This window comes from Staurois parvus, unplaced genomic scaffold (assembly GCF_062004578.1).
Source record: "Staurois parvus isolate SC_StPar_1 unplaced genomic scaffold, SC_StPar_1.0 ptg000130l, whole genome shotgun sequence".
NCBI lineage: Eukaryota > Metazoa > Chordata > Amphibia > Anura > Ranidae > Staurois > Staurois parvus.
Window position 1 is genome coordinate 4,364,843 of NW_028317926.1, and position 19,845 is coordinate 4,384,687.

At 38.6% G+C, this 19,845-nt stretch overlaps 1 protein-coding gene across 1 annotated transcript in view; it reads left to right on the top strand.

Annotated features, from left to right (window-relative positions):
- The window catches only part of LOC149466427 (transmembrane channel-like protein 2), a 146,103-nt gene that overhangs the window by 74,738 nt on the left and 51,520 nt on the right, over positions 1-19,845 (top strand). Inside the window, exons 6-7 of the mRNA XM_089672548.1 lie at positions 1,720-1,818; positions 2,210-2,352. Coding sequence (XP_089528674.1) covers positions 1,720-1,818; positions 2,210-2,352 — 242 coding nt within the window. The remainder of the gene's footprint in view (positions 1-1,719; positions 1,819-2,209; positions 2,353-19,845) is intronic.

The following is a 19,845-nucleotide window of genomic DNA, read 5'->3' on the forward strand; positions in this document are numbered from 1 at the left end:
CTGGGCCGCGGGTCACCACTACTCTCATTCATTTCACCACTTGGTTCTCAGTTTGTATCCTCATCCAGGTGATGCCTTCCACTAAAATGGTTAGATTATTCGCTGCTCCGAGAGATAGCCAGCAGGGGTACAGTTGGTTCTGTGCCCCAAATCTCGGTATGTAAAAGTCATATTCCATAACAGTGACCTTCTACCCTGTGCCAATTAAACATGGGACTTCCTGTCTATTGACCAGGACAGATACCACTGGACTGGGGGCGTCCAAGGCTTCTGGCTGCTGTGACTCTGAAGTTAAGTCTGAAGGGAATTTTCTCCAAAGCTTAGTAAATGAGGCAAAATTTTGCTTTTGCAAAGAATTTCCAATTATGTGCAAGGAAAATAAAAAAAATATATATTTTTGCTTGCTCTTGATTGGGTGATGGAAGTCGGTAGAGCTCTAACTCATGACTGAGGGACCTGCAGAGTGCCATGGCTCCTGTTATCTATAAACAACACACAAATTAGACCCTCCATTTTCCTCCACAATGACCAGACAACAACATTTCGTTTTAGAGTCGAATGGCCATAGCAGCCTTTTATTACAAAACCTTAAATACAATATTAAATGAAACAAACTTAGTGCATAAAATACAGTCAATGCATACCCAATTTCAAGTGAACAGCTAAAATACTGGTTTCACCTTTTTTTCCATCCTTTTTCGCATTTCAATGCTCATGATCTCCTCCGGCTCCTTTCAGCCACTTCCTGTCTACTTTCACTACCTCCAGCAGGGCTGCACATTGTTGCTCTGAAACAGCTTCTTCATCAAGTGCACCTATGACAGGGTGACAGCATAGGAGCACATTTGGAAGATGGTTGTCACCCAAAAACAGGAAGTACTTGAACAAGTATCTTAATATTGGGATAACCAGGTATTCTATTAATAAAAGCTGCAAGAAATATCACCATACTCCAAATAGCTCTTCTTGCAGTATTTTTATTAATCAGTGAATCGACTGCATACAGTAATGTCTCCAACCCAAAATCAGCCTTTCTTGGCAGATTTCACCACTCCTGGTTTGCACACAAAGATAGGGACTTCCCCTAACAAGGAGTGGCGTAACACATCAAGCAAGGCTGATTTAGGGTTGGAGACATTACTGTATGCAGTCAATTCACTGATTATTAACAATACTGTAATGTGGCTGATATTTCTTCCTGTTTTCAATGAAGAATAGAGACTGACTGTGATAGTCAGCACCAAGGTTGTGAATGTGCAAGAGAGGCCAGTCTTGAGCAGAGCTATGGATTTGTATGTAATTCTAATAAAAGCTGCAAGTTACATCTAAGTTACATTAACATACAATTTTAATAAGAAATTAAATGAGATTTTTTCAAATCAAGTTTGTAGGTAATATTCTAATCTAAGTGTTTGAAAGGTTAAAACTTATTGCTGCCCGTGATTTCCTTTCCCAGAGATCCTAATTCACATAATTTCTTTTCATGGTGTCACAGAGTCAAATTAAGCAATAATATATTTAATATTTACAGTCTAGGATAACTAGAATATACATTTAGTTTTTATTAATTTCTCTTTGACATTTTATTGTTCAATGTTGAGATAAGCCCTGCAAATATTAAAAGTACCTAAAATTATTTCACACTTCATTAAACTTAAAATTCAGTTATTATTTAAATATATCACATCATTCACTGTGCTGTCATTTTACGCTCACCAGATTTTAATGGGTCTACCGTATGGCAGTTTACCTCGAAAGACAGTTCCTAGGAGTGAAGAGAAAACTGCTATGGATTTCTCCGTGCTTTGGGACTTTGAGGTATATTATTCTTTTTTTCTTATTATCCGCAAGGGTTCATGTAATTGTCTGCCAATAGTACAGCTTTAGAACTGTGTTCTAAAAGGAACCAGGGTAGTTCTTTATAGAGTGATAGAAAAACAATTACAATACTATTGTGAGATCTTAGCAACAACATCTAAAGTAAGTGAGGTTGTGAATTAACTTGTCAAGTTAATAACATCATAATAAAGTGTACAGTCTGCTCTGTAAGAGCTGTGTAATTGTCTCCGCTAAATATCACCTTATGCTGCTGCTGAGTTTATCAACCTCCTCAATTTACAGAAATATCTTCAAGAAGCAGCTTAGCTGAAAAAAAAATGTTTGAGAGAGAACATGATATATGCTATTTTCATATGTTTAAATTCCACAGGGTTATGCCAAATATTCTGTTTTGTTCTATGGTTTCTACAACAACCAACGCACAATCGGATGGTTGAAATTCAGACTGCCGCTTTCCTATTTTATGGTCGGTGTTGGTGTTTTTGGATACAGTCTCATGGTTGTTATTAGAACGTAAGTAATAATAATTTATTTATGACAGATAATAATAGTTTTCATAGAGGCACTGTATTTAATTTTTTTGATGACATTACTAAATGTGATTTTTTTTTGTAACATTAATACATTTACATATTTGTTACTTTTAAAATACATTGAATGATTGTTTATTAAATACTTAACTGTAAATATTTTTTTTAAAGAAGAAACCTACATAGTTTTGTTGATAAAAGACATTAAAAATGTCCATCAAGTTCAACCAATAAACAAAAAGAAATAAAAAAAAGTGGATCCACAGAACCCTAAACCCACAGTTGATGCAGGGAAAGGCAAAAAAACATCTAAAGCATGGTCCAAATTTCTCTAACAGGGAAATATATATGGGAAATATTGTGCAATTATGTGTGAGAAATATTTAATTTTACGAAGGAAATGTTTAAAGTAGAACTTCAGACAAACAACTAAATTCACAGTATGCAAACATACGTATATGCGAGTTGTTTTACTATCCAAAGAATTTGCATTCTGTCCATCAAGGCTTTTTATGTGTACAAAGTCCTGCTAGGTATCACTTCTGGGTTGCTGACCTGGATCTACTTCAGCCAAACAATACAGCTTGCTCACCTCCATGCTGCAATTGAACAATGAAGAAGCAACGGCACTGATTCGATTATCGCTGTTACGGTCAGGGGTCAGGCTTGGAGACCAGTAGCTATAGCAATAGAAAGGCTCCTACCAACTATCTGGATATGTACACATGCAGGTCACCCTGGCAGATGATATATTCTTACCCAAGGTGCGGGGTCTAAGCACTGATTGATATTCACCAGAACTCTTGATGGTAGAGATGGGTTTTGCTATGTGATAGTACCAGGTAGAGCTCCTCATGATCACCCCACCAGAAGGTGAGCAAGCCAGGGTCCAGTAGAAAATACAGCGGATAGGAATCAAGCAGAAGCATAGTCAGTAAACATGACAAAAGTAGGTAACAAGTGGTTGGAGGTTGGGATCAAGCTGCAGCTTAGATGAGGAACAAACCAAAGGTTGTTAACGAGTAGTACTGGGGATAAGGACAGCTGCTGGTACTCAAAGGAGCAAATTATTGGCTGGAGAGAGCACAATACAAACAGAAAGTGCAAATGCATGGCCTAAATAGGAAGTTCATAGGAGGAGCAAGGAGTTCAAGGTTAAACAGAAACAAGTTACAAGGCAAGATTATCCAAGAAATCAGATAGGATGCTCCAACATCTAAAGTTCAACATCTAAAGTGGCTCAGCAAGAAGTAATACTGCCAGATACAGCGGAGCTTGTGGGTTCAGATCCTGGGCCTGACAATCACTCTGCTCTCACCTTCTATAAGTTTATTTTGGGTGAGCATAAATAATGTAGCAGAGCCCAATTAGCCAGTAGTTGGTTACTTCCCTTTCCCAGCCTGAGTTTTGCTGTATAGGGAATTACATGAAGCTGATACCAACCTAGATCTTGTTGCTTTTAAAATACGTTTAATAAATAGCATATTCATTTGTGGTTTTTGTGCCAGTAGTTCAGATTTAATGTGTATCCTTTGTCTAAACATTTAAAAGAAACCTAGCAATACAATATTTAAGAGCTGCCATTGTGTCATGTATCTGGTCTTGAAGCTGAAATGATGAGAGGGCTCTCCTTTTGACTAAGTGCTTGGCGTTTCTGATGAAGGTGACAGGGAAAACGGAGCCCAGAGAAGCAGGGATTGACAACTGTGCCAAGGTAGTTAATGCTGTAACGGTGATCCCTCTGTGTATGAGCTCCAGATGAGGAGAGCAGCTGATCCTGGAAGAGGTGCTGGATAGACAGGAGATGTGGTCAGGATCAGGTTCCAAAGTCAGAATACCAGGAGTCAGCAGGAAGAGGATCAAAGCACGGTCAGGGTAGGTCATACACAGGAAGCAGACAGGAACAGATCTGTGGAACAAGCTGAGATCAGAGCCAGGAGACAGACAAGGGAGAGTCCAGAAGCAAGCCAGATCGGTAACCAAAAGTCCAGAAGTATAAACACACAGGAACTTGGGTATCAGGGAGCTGAAGACCAGTCAACAAGGTCTGTGAGCAACTGTCATCCTTATAAAGGCCAGAGGGTGTCAAGAACTATTAAATGTGGCTTGCATCAGAGCACATGAGTGTGCGGCATGAACGAATATTTGTGCACTACAAATGAACTTGACCCTGCTGGGTATTGACAAGTGTGCAAGGCCTTTGAGCCACTATTCTCCGGCTTATGCCCTGACACATTGTCTTTGAGGATGCATTGTTTAGAACTGTTATTCTTATTCTTCCTTGGTCTGAAAAAGCATTTGCATTACAGATGTCAGTGTTTGGTGCCAGGTAAGTAATATACACATCCTTTTTCTGAATCAGTGCTTTATTAATAGTAACATTTAGATTATATAGCATTATATTCAGTACATTGTATTTTTATGTATCAATCACAGTTGTTTTAGATGATTCTCAGAGTACAATTTCATTTGTATACCATACATACTCTAATGAATTTAGCCAATTGAAATAATGCATTTGCCCTTATGTATTTTAATACTATTTTTAATGTATGATGCAAAATCTCTTCTAAATGAAAAAAAAAAAACCTAACTTGAATTTAAATTTGATTTTTTTTTTTTTTTTTTTACTTTACTTCCACTTTTATAATTTTTTTAAACCTTACCTATTGCTAATATTACTACAGTACATGTTCTCCACATATCGCATGCACTTATGCAAGTCTACAAGAATCAAAATGATCTGTTATGTATTATTTAATATATTCTTCATTTTATAAGGTGATAGGCACTGTACGTAGATAAATGTTTGTGGTTGCAGAAAATCATTGTAAAAGTGGTAGGATCACAATTAAAAATAGGTTTTGAAGAAAAGTCTATTTTAACACTTCTATAGTTTGTGCTAGGATAGACTCCCAAAAGCAAAAGTGATCAGTCATTTTTAATTAAGTCTAACAGTGCTAGTCAACCCCTTTCATTTCTACATGTACATTAAAAAACTGACATTTCTTGAGGGAGTTTTCATATTTTGATTTTAGCTTTAGATTTATAAGCCCTGTAACTGACCGTGAATAATTAAGGGATTGTTGGAGGAAGTTAAATTTATCTGTAATTCTGTAAAGTTTTCATAGCTTAACTAATTATGAATATTTCACCACTTGCTGAAATATAATATCATTTTAAAAATTCATATTAATAAGGATACAAATATAATTTACTGTGTTGCAAGTTCATGTGTCAAAATAGTGACTTGTGAGCAAAAATGAAAGACAAGTGTAATGTTTTTTTGTAGAAGTCCGCAGATGAAATTGTCAATTTGTCTCTGCACTTTTAATAGACATTATTAATATGTTCATACTGTACACAAAGGATAGGATAGGCCGGATAGTTTTTAGCTGTTTAGTTTGGATTAGGGTCTTTAGCATAAATCTTCCTTCTAGACAAGGGTTTCTCAGCCAGATTTCTATAGAATCCTAGGGTTCCTCCAGAGGTTGATAGAGGTACCTTGAGCAATGAGTAATTTCCACCTCTCAGATAAGTCCTCACTGACTCTATTGATCTTTTAGCTATCTGTAAGGGGGGTAATTCTTCCCAATTTCCACGAGTGTAAGGAGCATTCTTCCCACTGGCCATCACACATCATCATGAGTTATGGATATAGTGATTTTTTTAGCAGAGGTTCCCTGAGCCTGAAATGTTATAGTATGTGCAGAATAAAAGACTCTCTAAATTCTACCAGCTTTACTAAAGTCATACATTTGTTTGATGTTTTTGTTGAATTTTCAGTCTTTAGTGAGGTGGGGATCTCTGATGGAGTGCGGTTATACCAAGACCAAAAGCAGTATGCACGCACTTATCAAGCTAGGATGCAATGTGCACATACATACCCAGGGGCGGACTGACAACTCATGAGGCCCCCGGGCAATAAGGGATCATGGGGCCCCTGTGTCCTTGCCCAAACTCAAAAAAGCCTATGAAAAAGGTACCAGGGGCATCTCATGGGGCCCCCTACTGACCCCGGGCCCTCGAGCAGTGCCCGAGTTTGCAAATGGTCAGTCCGCCCCTGTACATACCAGTCTTAGGAATATGTACACAAAATACAACTAAAACTTACTACGTGTCTCTGTGGTTGTATTGTGAGGCTTATGTCTTCTATTCAGAAGAGCAAACAAGAATGTTTTAAAACTCTTGTAGTGTTGGATAGTTTTTGTAATTATACCAGTAGTATGATTGTTATTGTAATTTTATTTAGACTTTAAAATTTAAAAAAATAAGTAAATATTGTCATCTCATACCTATTTTAGGCTAGGTTCACACTAATGCAGTGCGGTACATGGCATGTGATTCGCACAGGAACTGCACCACATTCCTGTGCAAATCACATGCGAATTCTGTGCGGTGCAATTTGAGCCATTCATTATGTATGGCTCAGATCGCACAGCATCTGCACCAAAAAGGTGCAGGAGCTTTTTTTGGGTCTGCTCTACAGTTGCAAGAAAAAGTATGTGAACCCCTTGGGATTACGTGGAGTTTTGCATGAATTGGGCATAAGATGTGCTCTGAACGTCATCTAAGTCACAACAATAGAAGAAGACAGTCTGCTGAACATAATACTACACAAACATTAGATGTTTCCATGGTTTAATTACACATAACATGTAAACATTCACAGTGCAGGGAGGAAAAATTATGTGAGGCCTTAGCTTAATGACTTCTCCCAGAGCTAATTGGAGCCAGGAGTGAGCCAACCTTGACTCCAGTCTGTCTGATGATATTGGATGTGTTGCTGACAGCTGTCCTGCCCTTAAAAAACACACACCATGTGAACCATGCCTCACAGAAAAGAGCTCTTAGAAGACCTACGATCAAGAATTGTTGACTTGCATGAAGCTGGAAAGGGTTACAAAAGTATCTCCAAAACCCTTGATGTTCATGTGTCCACGGTAAGACAGACTGTCTACAAATGGAGAAAGTTTAGCACTGTTGCTACTCTCCCTAGACGTGGTCGTCCTGTAACAATGACTGCAAGAGAACAGCGCAGAATGCTGCATGAGGTAAAGAAGAATTCCAGAGTGTCAGCTAAAGACCTACAGAAATCACTGGCACATGCTAACATTTTTGTTGACACATCTACAATAAAGAAAACATTAAACAAGAATGGAGTACATGGGAGGACACCACGGAGGAAGCCATTGCTGTCCAAAAAGAATATTGCAGCACGTTTGACGTTTGCAAAAGAGCACCTGGATGTTCCACAGCACTACTGACAAAATATACTGTGGACAGATGAAACCAAGATTGAGTTGTTTGGGAAGAACACACAACACTATGTGTGAAGAAAAAAAGGCACAGCACACCAACATCAAAGCCTCATCCCCACTGTAAAACATGGCGGAGGGAGCATCATGGTTTGGGGCTGCTTTGCTGCCTCAGGGCCTGGACGGATTGTTGTCATTGATGGGAAAATGAATTCCAGAGTTTATCAAGACATTTTGCAGGAAAACGTATCTGTCCGCCAACTGAAGCTCCGCAGAGGATGGGTGATGCAACAGGACAATGACCCAAAGCATACAAGTAATTCAACAAAACAATGGCTGGAACAGCACAGAATACACCTTCTGGAGTGGCCCAGTCAGAGTCCTGACCTCAACCCGATTGAAATGCTGTGGCATGACCTTAAGAGAGCGATTCACACCAGACATCCCAAGAATATTGCTACACTGAAACAGTTTTGTGAAGAGGAGTGGTCCAAAATTACTCCAGATCATTGTGCAGGTCTGATCTGCAACTACAGGAAACGTTTGGTTGAGGTTATTGCTGCCAAAGGAGGGTCAACCAGTTATTAAGTCCAAAGGTTCACATGCTTTTTCCTCCCTGCACTGTGAATGTTTACATGTTATGTGCAATTAAACCATGGCAACATCTAATGTTTGTGTAGTATTATGTTCAGCAGACTGTGTTCTTCTATTGTTGTGACTTAGATGACGTTCAGAGCACATTTTATGCCCAATTCATGCAAAACTCCACGTAATCCCAAGGGGTTCACATACTTTTTCTTGCAACTGTAGAATCTGATCGCTTGGGCATTCACGCCTATGTGATCCAATTTTGCACATTGCACTAATTTCGGGGTGTTGTTAACTTAACATACACACCCTCAGCAGTTCGCATGAATGGAGTGTGATTCTGATGTGGTGTGGAATTTGCACACAAAACACTGCGAATTCCACACCACATCAGTGTGAACCCAGGCTGAATGAGCTTGTATTATATTTGTTCTTCTAAAATAAATATCCATCTTGAGAAAATTTTTTTTTAGTATTTTGTGATAAACGGCTGATATACTGTAGCTTGTAAACAGGACTTTAATAGTACATATCTGAAATGTGACAGGTCTATTATGCCACTATACCCATGCATACAGCAAGCAGTATGTTTCATATGAGATTTAATCAATCATTTTTCTTTTCTCTACAGTGTCAGTAAAAGTATATGTTAAATGAAGCACTCATTAACTATGCCACCTGCTGCCTTCCTGCTCGCACATGAATATATGCACAGGGGAGCTCAAGGCCACCTAGCTAACGTTTTCCACATCACAGGCCAGCCTTTTACTTTAGGGCATCTGCATAAGTGTGCACACTCCTGAGACTTGCTTTCTGGCCATAATTTGCATAAATTTCTTTGATCAAACTGTGGAAGTGTCTGCAGTCATCAAGTGATACTTTTTTAAGAAAAGCAGTTATGTAAGAACAGCCCAAGCCATTGTTTTTTTTTTCTAGTACTAAGTAGATTTGGGAAGGGTTAGATAGAACCTATTTAAGGTTTTGAGTTCTTATTTTGTTCTCTTTGGGGATATTTTTTTTTCTCCTTCCTGTTCTGAACTGCCAGTTTGGTCCAATAACCATCAAATTGACAGCGAGTGAAAACAATTTTTCCCATTTGGGACACAGCAAGGAGTAAAAACACAACAGTAGTTCTACTTCTTCTTGACTCTATCAAAAAAATCCAATTCATAATATTGTAATATTGTATTAGTTAAACAATATAATTTTCACATTGATAATGCAAGCCCTATATAAGTAGGATTAAAAAAGCACAATTTTAAAGCTGAACTCTAGGCAGGTAATTAATATACACATTAATGCAACTAGGTATTTATTAATAAATTAATACATTTATTCCTAAATCCAGCTAGTTTTATGTACCAGGATTTGTTCAGATATCAGTCTTTTGCAGTCTTCTGAACAGTAGCACTCAGATAAGGAGAAAGAAGGGATAGAACAGGGTGATGGCTTTATCAGTCTGTTGCTGCTCATTCAGTATCCATTCAGCAGATGGGGAGATTACATCACTGTATTCCAGGCATGACTATATTATACAGTTACATTGGTCCATCTCTACTTGCTTCTGGGTCTCATGCCGAGCGGCCGCACCCTGCAAACTGAACACAGATGGTCTGCTGCTTGCCAGAGGCATCATTCAGAGAATGGTTTTCATTTTCTGAACTAATGAAAAACATTCTCTTATTGGATAAGGAGGAAAGGTATGGCAGTTAAATTACATTTTTCGCTTTGTCCAATCAGAGAAGGATTTGCATTCATTTAGAAAATGGCACCTTTGCTGAGTAGCCAACCTCTTGTGTTCATAATGCATCAAGCCAGTAACTAAGCACAGGACCCAGAAGCATGTGATGATCTCTGGAAGAGCAGTGTTTATTTCAGCGGTTTTCAGCTCCCAGGGGCATCAGTCAGGTATGGTATGTACCAAATTACATCAATGTAACTGTCTAATATAGCCATACCTAGATTCAAGCTCGGAGGAGGTCATCTAAAGTCAGACGTTTTCAGACATTCCAGTTATTACTGAAAACTAAACACTAAGATTCTTACAGCCTACATTCTCAGTACACCCTCTTTTCTTTCAAGCATAGCTGTAGTGTACCAATTCAATTCACTTCCCAGAACTGGTAATGTGACAATCTTAGCTTTTATTGTTGTGGACACTATAGAGAAATGTCAAAAACATTTTCTTTATTATGTAAAAGACTAAAAAACTATTATTTTCATCTTTTAGAAGGATAAATATGAAATACAGCCCCTTGTTCTATGGGCTGATTAGCTAAAGAGCAGCAGCTTGTCCTTCCTCTCCCCTTTGTTTGTATGGCTCCACATGGAGTTTCATTTAGCCCTGGTTCACATATATGCATCCATGCGGGCACGAGTGCCCATTCATTTCAATGGACTCCCGTGCCCAGTGACACGCAGGGAAGAAGTCGGTTCCCAGTATGGTTGCGTTTCCAGCCACATTTTTTTGTGTGGGTGGTGCGACTGCACGGATTTTTGTGCAGATCCGCAGTGGCACCACCCGCACAGATGTGAACCTAGTCTTAGAGAGAGACCATCTAATAGGAAGTGCCACTGCTGTGCTCTCCCTTTAAGAAACCCATAATGCCCACAATAGACACTCTGAAAATGTTGATCCTACCCAAATTGCTTTATATCTTTAGGACCCTTCCCATTACAGTACCTCCGAAATTCTTCCATGCAGCTCAAAGGCAATTTTCCCAGTTTATCTGGGAATCAAAACGACCCAGAAGTACTAATAATCTGTTAATTCACCCATACTACAGAGGAGCTCAAGCCTTCCACATTTGCATATATAGTATCTAGTTGCATTGCTTGACCAGATTTATTACTGGTGGCACTCAACCAGGGAGAAGACCTGGACCAGCATGGAATTCCAACTATTCCACCCAACTTTACCACAGAGTCATCTCATACTGCGCTCCATCAATGATAGATGCCTTCCAATCAAACACCCTTGCATCAAGGCCTCCCTAGAAGCCTGGTCAGCAATACTATCGCATTCCTTGCCAACCTCCAAAACGATATCTACTTCCCTTAATGTCCTTTACACTCTAATCTCACACATTAACTTGACTAGATGGGAAACCTATAGTATCTCTTTCTTTTCCAACCTAAATATAGACCAGGACCTGGCCTCCTTTCAGCACGTCCAAAGCAAATTTTCGCTACCTCCTAATGAAAGATTTAACTATCTCAGAATTGTCCACTGTCTTAAAGCTTAGCAGATTCCCTGCACCACCACTTTACCTTCCCAAGTGTTCCAATACCTTAACAAAGCCAAATATCTGGGTGAAGGAATATCAATGTTTTACTCCCTCATTATTGAGTTGAAATTCAACTTGAGGACAACCTATCTAGGACATTGGGAAATCTTACTGTCCCAAACCATTTCAGACGAGATGTGGAATAGGGCTTTTACATCAACTTGTAAAGCCTCCCACTGCACCTCCCATTGGGAATCTTATCTTAAATGATTGCATCAATGGTATCAAACCCCAGCTCGTCTATCCAAAATATATCCAGCCTACTTCTCACAATGCTGGAGACAATGTGGGGAGATAATAATAATAATAAATCACTCTAAAACCCAAAATCCCGTATCAGCACACTTCACCCCTACCCTTAGAGGTGTACAAAATATACAAATAATATGCTCAGTGATAATAGTAAATGATAACCCTTTCCCCCAATTTGTGCATATAAATCAAAAAGTCCTTGATCAAATAACTCAAAAGTTTTTGAAAAAACAAATGTCCCTTTAAAAATCCAAAAATGTCCAAAATATCCAAAAAGTGATAATCTCCTCAATGTCTTGCAGAAACTTGATTTACCTCAAACGAAACAAAAATAAAAACCACATAGTGCATTATCCTTAATGTATACAAATCATATAAATCATCCAGTGATAATTCACCCAAGTGAAACAAAGGGTGTAAACAGCAAACATGTGCCAATACACTATATATAGTGAAAAAACGTGTAAGTGAATCACTCTTTTAGTGCTTAGGAAACACACCAAAAATCCACTTCTACTGAAGTAAGGAGTGAATACCCTTACCAATATTTAAATCACTTTTAAGCCTTAGATAACAATCCCCAAGTAGACTGTATGATGGGATGAGTTGTATTCGGCCAGTATCATCATATTTCACTTCCACCTCATACTTCAATGTGGATCCATCCACACTAGTTTCTCAGACCAGTCTCCACCATAACCGCCATCCAGATATCCATATATATAAAACAAATAATAGTATAATACCGCCACACACTCGAATCAAAAACTTTAATGGTGCTGCTTACAATATAGAAATCTTTCTCATCGCATGATATATATAAGAAAACCTTTTTGTCGTCAGTCCAGGAGAGTCCAAACCGCTTCTCACAGTCTCTATTCCACTCTCCAAGATGGCCGCCACTCAACTTCCGGTTCCTCGTTTGCGTCTGACGTCACTTCCCTCTGACGCGTTTCGTCATTGGACGTAATCATAAAGGGTGCGGTCGTCAGACTGGGACGCTTATTTATACTCCTCCTCCCGTGATGGTGATACCACGATCTCCATCTTTAGGAGGGGCACTATTCCACCTCCGACGGAGATCCACATCCACATTATGTACTGGCATATAGTATTACAATAGCGCCGACATGGACTCCATCTTACGGAGGGGCAATGCCCAAATCATTCCGGATTTGAGCCAACCCTTATCATAACTAATTCTTTATCAGACTTATATAGACAACAACCCCCGGACAAATCATTCTAAAATTAAAATACATAATCCACAATCATCATCATTATAATATGTTGATTATATACAAATAATACTTTTAACATCCCACATCTATTAAGATGTCAATTTCTTAAAAATTATGATTAAAATAATTCTAGTAGATAATCTTAAATATGTATAAAGCAACCCTTTTATACTCTCCAAAAGGCATCTCCACATATATTATAGAACCACAACCCTCTATATGGGAATCGAACATCAATACACTAAAACTAAAAACGCGACACTATGTATAGTTCTTATGTACATTACTCTCCTATCCAATTACTACTAATCCTCTTAATAATTAAATAAAAACTATTTTAAATATTATTTTAAAAAATCTCATTATATAATTATAATTACTACTATTTCTAATGCCCATAAATTTCTCATATTAATCATAATATAACCATATATGGTCCAGCATGGCCCAATGATGCCATCTGATCTCACGATGAATACAACATCCCTAATCAAAATTGGTGAGAAAATGGTATTCCGTATCTCTACTAAAATTTTAAAATTATCTTTTTAAAAACATTCATTTATAAAATCTTACTCCTGTATTCATTCTAAGTAGATGAACCAACATTACTCTACGCGTATTAATCTCCTATATTTTTTTTTTTTTTTTATATAAATATTTATCTAATAAATGGACTATTGTTTAGAGCATTAAACTTAAAACGTTTTCATTCAGAAATTGGAAACAAAGCAGTTTAAATCCAGATCTACGTTTAAACCTCCCGGTTTCATCGTTCTCAATTCATAAATCCAGTAGGTTTCATTCTTGGATATGGCTTTGATTTTATCACCCCCCCTCCAATGTGCCTCTATCCTATCAATTCCACAGAATTTCAGAGCACTTGGGTCACACTTATGATGGTCTCTAAAGTGCCTCGATAAACAATGGTCTTTTTTCCCTTTCATGATATTTGTAATGTGCTCACTCAGTCTTTTTTGTAATGGTCTTGAGGTCCTCCCTACATACTGTAGCTTACACGGACATTCCAGTAAATATGTTACAAAGGGGGTGGTACAAGTAATGAAATTCTTAATCTTATACATCACACCTGTATTGTTAGATGTGAAATTCGAAATCACTCTCATTTTAGTATTCGTTGTTGTACATATTCTGCATTTTCTACAGGGGTAGAAACCCTTAAAGTCAAACATATGTTCCTTCTTTTTCTTTGGAGGAGAGATAATACTTTTAACTATCACATCTCTCAAGTTTTTAGTCTTTCTATAAATAAATGAGGGCTTTTTTGGGATTAGTGGACCTAGAGTAGTATCTCTTCTTAATATAGGCCAATGTTTAAAAACAATCTTTTCAATATCTTTGTATTGGTTGTTAAAACCCGAAATAAAAGCATATTCTATCTTTTTCACATTATCGGGATTCTTTTTAGATGGAACTTTTGAAATCTTCTTATCCCCTAAATAGCTTTTGCTCTCCTCATATCTAATCCTTTCTAGTACCTCAGGGTCATACCCCTTCTCGATAAATCTATTTTTGATAATTTCAGTTTGCTCAACATATTCCTTCAGTCTTGTACAGTTTCTAAAAATTCTCTGAAACTGACCTTTGGGTATCCCATTGATCCAAGAAGGATGGTGACAACTATTAGTGGGTATATATCCATTCCTGTCTGTTTTCTTAAAATAGGTTTTGGTAAAAATAACATTATCTTCAATAAAAATATTAAGATCTAGAAAATTCACTGAGCACCTATCCATACAAAAGGTAAAACCTAAATCATCCCTCAATCAATGTGGGGAGATAGGCTCCCTCTTTCATATAATTTGAGTATAAAATCTTAAAGTAAAAATCTTTTACTGTGATTTCCGATTTCCTAACCCAGCATTAGCATTATTTCATATAGGACTAGACAAATTTGCTCCTGAGGCACGTATTCTTATCATTCACATTCTCTATGCAGCAAAAAATAATATGATTAGATTATGGAAATCGATAGTATCACCGTCTATATCCAGAGTGATCTGTGATTTGAACACCCAATGTTATATGGAAAAGAGATTCTCCCTCAACCACATCTCCAACTCCAGATTTCATAGTTCTTGGGCTTTATGGTCACTTAATCCCAGATGTACAGTTCAAGTTTGATAGCTCATATCATATGGAGTACAATCATAATTGGTTCTTTCTCTGAAGATGTGCTTGGCACGTAACGCGTAAGGAGGAGCCTATGCACACCTTAACGTCACGCCGTCGGAGCATCGTGGAGCTCCGGCGGCCACTACATCCGACAGGACGCTTAGTCCTGTCTTTTTCTTTGGTGTTTTTGCCATTTATACTGGATGCATCCTGCCTATTTTAATAAATACATTTTAAACTATACTTCACTATGGGCATTTTTTCTTGATCCCCTGTCGGGAGCATCTTTTCTCCCAGATATCGTTTGTGCACAGTGGAGGAGCAGTGCCTTTTTTTTGGTGGAGCCATGATCATTTTCTGCCATCTAGTGGATTTCTTCTGCCCAGCTCTGTACCATCATGTGGACCTTCACTGACCAAGGGAATACATCTGCCCTTCCCATGCTGATGACTACTTTATGAACTCCATCCTTCCTACACTGCACTATTAATGTGCACTTCTGGTTAGTGTGCATTGTTACCCTAGGTCACCGCAGTTGGGAATTTCTTTGATCACTTTTATATTGTGTCACATTTATTTAATTTCTAGTTTTATTATTTATTTATTTATTTATTTATTTAATTTCTACTTTTATTTTATTTTTATAATTGTCTTTTGACTGGTAAACGTTTATTAAGTGTTCTTGCATGGCACGACCACTTACTGTTATCTCACATATATATTCTTATTTTTATAGCCAAATTTACCACCCTAACTCCTCCCACAGTTTTTACACTACATAGACAGTAATATACCAAAACGTGCAGATTGTTCACAATTGGTGTGCTATTACTTTGTGGAAAGTTTCGCCGAATGGTTCACAAAATATCAGCGTTTTTGTGGTGAAATTGGTCCCATAGGAATGAAGGGCGGAATGTTCAAAACTAGAGTGGGAGCTGACAAAAGCTAGAGTGGGAGCTGAAAAATCAGGACATGATTTCTAAACTGCCATCACTCCCTCATTTTCAAGCCCACCTACACAAATCATATATCAAAACGATCAGCTATCCCTGCTGCCACTAAAAATGTCCACGGCTAAGCCATAGTCCTGATAGTTTTCACAATATGACCATTTGTTTGCAAGTCACGCCGCCCATTGACATTCATTGAAACTGCACTCTAGCGACCTCAAATTTGAAGGGCAATTTCTAAACTGCGACCGCTCCAGTTGTAGACTACTGGTGAAGGCAAGAACACTTCACACAATTTCCCCAGAAATTGTAGCTTTTCTAGTTGTGTTATAAAATTTGACTGTTCCTGACCCCTCTCCCCTTCACTCCCTCAACAAGTCCCCTTCCCCATTTTCCTTATGGTTCCCAGTATGGACCCCACGAGTGCAGTGCCCCGCATCTAGTTCCCTTCTCTAATGGACCAATATACTGCATAACTTAAAGAATATTTTTTTTTCCTCAATACTGTATACACCTGTACAACTGAGAACCTGTTGAAGTTCTTGGTCTTTCTTGGTAATGGTATTTGCAAAACTTAAATAAAAAGAAGTAAAGAAATTGAATATAATTCATAGCAAAAAGGCTACAAATATACAATTCACAGAGCACACCCATTCACACAAATTGCATGCTTCAGCTCTGCCCCCAGTCTCTCCTCACTGGCTCACTAGCTGTGATTGGCAGCAGTGGGAACCAATGGCTCCTTCTGCTGTGTGAGCCAATGAGGGGAGAGAGAAACGGGAGAGTCTCTGCTCTCATGCACATCGAAGGATCGAGATGGGGCTTGGATAAGTATCGGGGGGGGGGTTGTGGGGGTAGCTGCATCTAGAAGGATTTTTACCTTAATGCATAGAATGCATTAAGGTAAAAACCCTTGAGCTTCTACAACCACTTTAAGGCAGGCACAACAGTGATGTAGGATGCTGTCCAAGGGCAGCTTACAGAGGAGTGGAGGGAACAACTGTTTTGATCCACTGAATCGCACTGCTCAATGTGTGCAAACCACTGGCATCCCTAGATCTGCTCTGAGTTCAGCAGTCTTAGCCATTTTTCACACATATACTGCCGACTGCACCATCGTTGTTTCCAGCCTGTATCTGCAGTGTATCGAGCATGGTAAATCTACCAATTATATTGGTACTACATGCATGAAAAGACATGTTCACTTGAGAATGACTATTCACTTCAAAGCTTGGTAGGAGCATCACATGAATTATATCAGTCAGCTGCAAGGCCTACACTCCTCCTTCTTCTTTGGCCTTAAATCCACAACAGTAAAATCAGTCTGTATATGCAGCAAAGCATGCTTGTTATACTCACTGTGGAACCTAAGGGGATAATCCTCTGCATTTTGTAAAATGATCCTGACTTCTCTGATCCTCCCCTTCTTCCAGTGTCCCCCTCTTATCTACTGATAAGACATATCGTGTGGAGTCACTCTGCACATGCTCAGTTTGGTGTGTATTGCTAGAGAGGTTTTTTTTTTCTCTTGGGAGAGTGCATGTGATCAGCACAGGGCCAATCAGCACTGTCTAGACAGTTCTCATTTTTGAATCCTCCTGGAGCAAAGTGAAAACTACAAGCTTTAACCAGTGTTTGGTTGTACACTAATAGAAGTCACAAGACTGCTCAAACGGCTGATGAGAAAAGGTATTTAGCAGTTTATATTTACTAAAATAATTGCACTTCCATGTTGTGTGTACTGTGGAAGAACAGATATAGTGAATGCAGGGTCCTGGATATAGTAACACTTCAAGTGATGCGGATGAAAGAGTTACCTTATGGCACTTTAAACTGAGAAGAGGGACCCTCATCAAGGATAAGAGTCTGGTATGTATGTTTATGGGGACCCATGCTGTTTTTCTAGTGAGGTCCCCCATTAACATCTATTATCTAGGATTAGGGTCTGATATAGAAAAGGTCATCCTCATTGTGTTTACAAAACAGATCTAAGCAGCTAGGAACTGTCATTTCCTGGTAACATAAACAGCATCTTTTTAAATGTCGGTTTTGTTGTAGGAGGCTGTATACATCATACAGATGTGCCATGCCATTTCATAGGTACCCAATAGGCATGCTAGTTAAAGAAAATGTATTTTTATAATGTTTTACTTTAAGCATTATTAAAATCGCAGCTTCCCACCAAACTGAATTTTTTAAAATCATTTTTGTTTTGGTAACCCAGGGCAGTGTTTGGGGGGGAGGGGGGGTCAGCCACCTTGCCATTTGTTTGGAAATCCTTTGTCTATTAGCCAAGAAAATGACCATCACTGTTTTCAAAGATTCATTCCAATTGACTTCAGTTGGTTTAGATTTAGTATTCCAACTTCAGTAAAATTTAACGGACCTGCCCCAAACCCAGGTATGTTTGGCTCATCACTACTTTCCAGCCACTTAGCAATATGTTTGCCTATTGTCACCATAATGGCTGCTTCATCTCTGGAAATGTGGTATTGTTGTTTTGAAGTGTTTTTGTGTCCTCTGTGTTGAAATGTTATTACATTTTGATGATACAGTGTAGTACTTCACTGAAAGAAGACAATCTATGCTATAATATGTTTTGCCACTGCTTGGCAATTGTTAGGAAACTGAAGGCTTTAGCTTGATTTTTTTTAAAGTGTAAACCTTATGATTTTTTTTTTTTTTTTAGATGTGTTATGTCTGCTACTTCCAACTCTCAATTCAAGCCTATTACTGCTAGATAAAAAAATTCTGGGTGTCACAGCATAAACCTTTTTTTTTAGGTTAAAATGAATCAGGTTGGAATACTGCTGCTGTATGCAAGCCAATGAATAAAGTAAAAGTAATACACTTTATTACACATGCAAATTATGTGATGCCAGAATACATTGCGGACACTGTCTGGAAGAATCATACTGTTCTGCAATGCTGCATATACGTAGCTTAAAGCAGGGCTTAAAATGTCAAGTCCTGAGCTACTAGCCAGGCCTTCGAGTTACCCGCCACCAACAAACACACACAAACAGAGACATCTGTACACACACACAGACATGTACATACACACACACATAAACATGTACATACACAGAGACACATATACACACACACACATACAGACACATGTATACACTCACAGGCACATACTGACATGCATACACACAGATACATGTACATACACAGAAATACACATGCAAAGACACATGTACATACATACACAGACAAATGTACATACATACACAGACACATGTTCACACAGACACATGTACGTACATACACACAAACACACACAGACACATGTACACACACACACATACATGTACATACACGCAGACACATGTACAGATACACATATGTACATACACACAGACACATGTACAATTGTACATGCATACACAGACAAACACACACACATGTACACGTACACACACACCACCACCCCCACCCCCATAAAAAGTTGCAGTACTTCGTTGTTCACTCACAGATTCGGGTACTGCACTCTAGGGGGAGGCAGAGAGCACAGCACACACTCCTTGCTTTGCTTTCACTGCACTCAGCTATTGAGTAGTCTGACGGCTCCCAGTGCCAATGACAGATCCGGCCTGAGCTCCAAGCCTGCTCAGCAAGACAGCCCTGGGGGACACACTCGCCCCCACCATAATTTCCACTTGTTAATGGCGAGCAGGCGAGTGGAAATTTCAAGCCCTGGCTTAAAGGCATCTTTGTGGCATGCAGTTTGAAGAATTGAAGACATTTACCATGTCTCC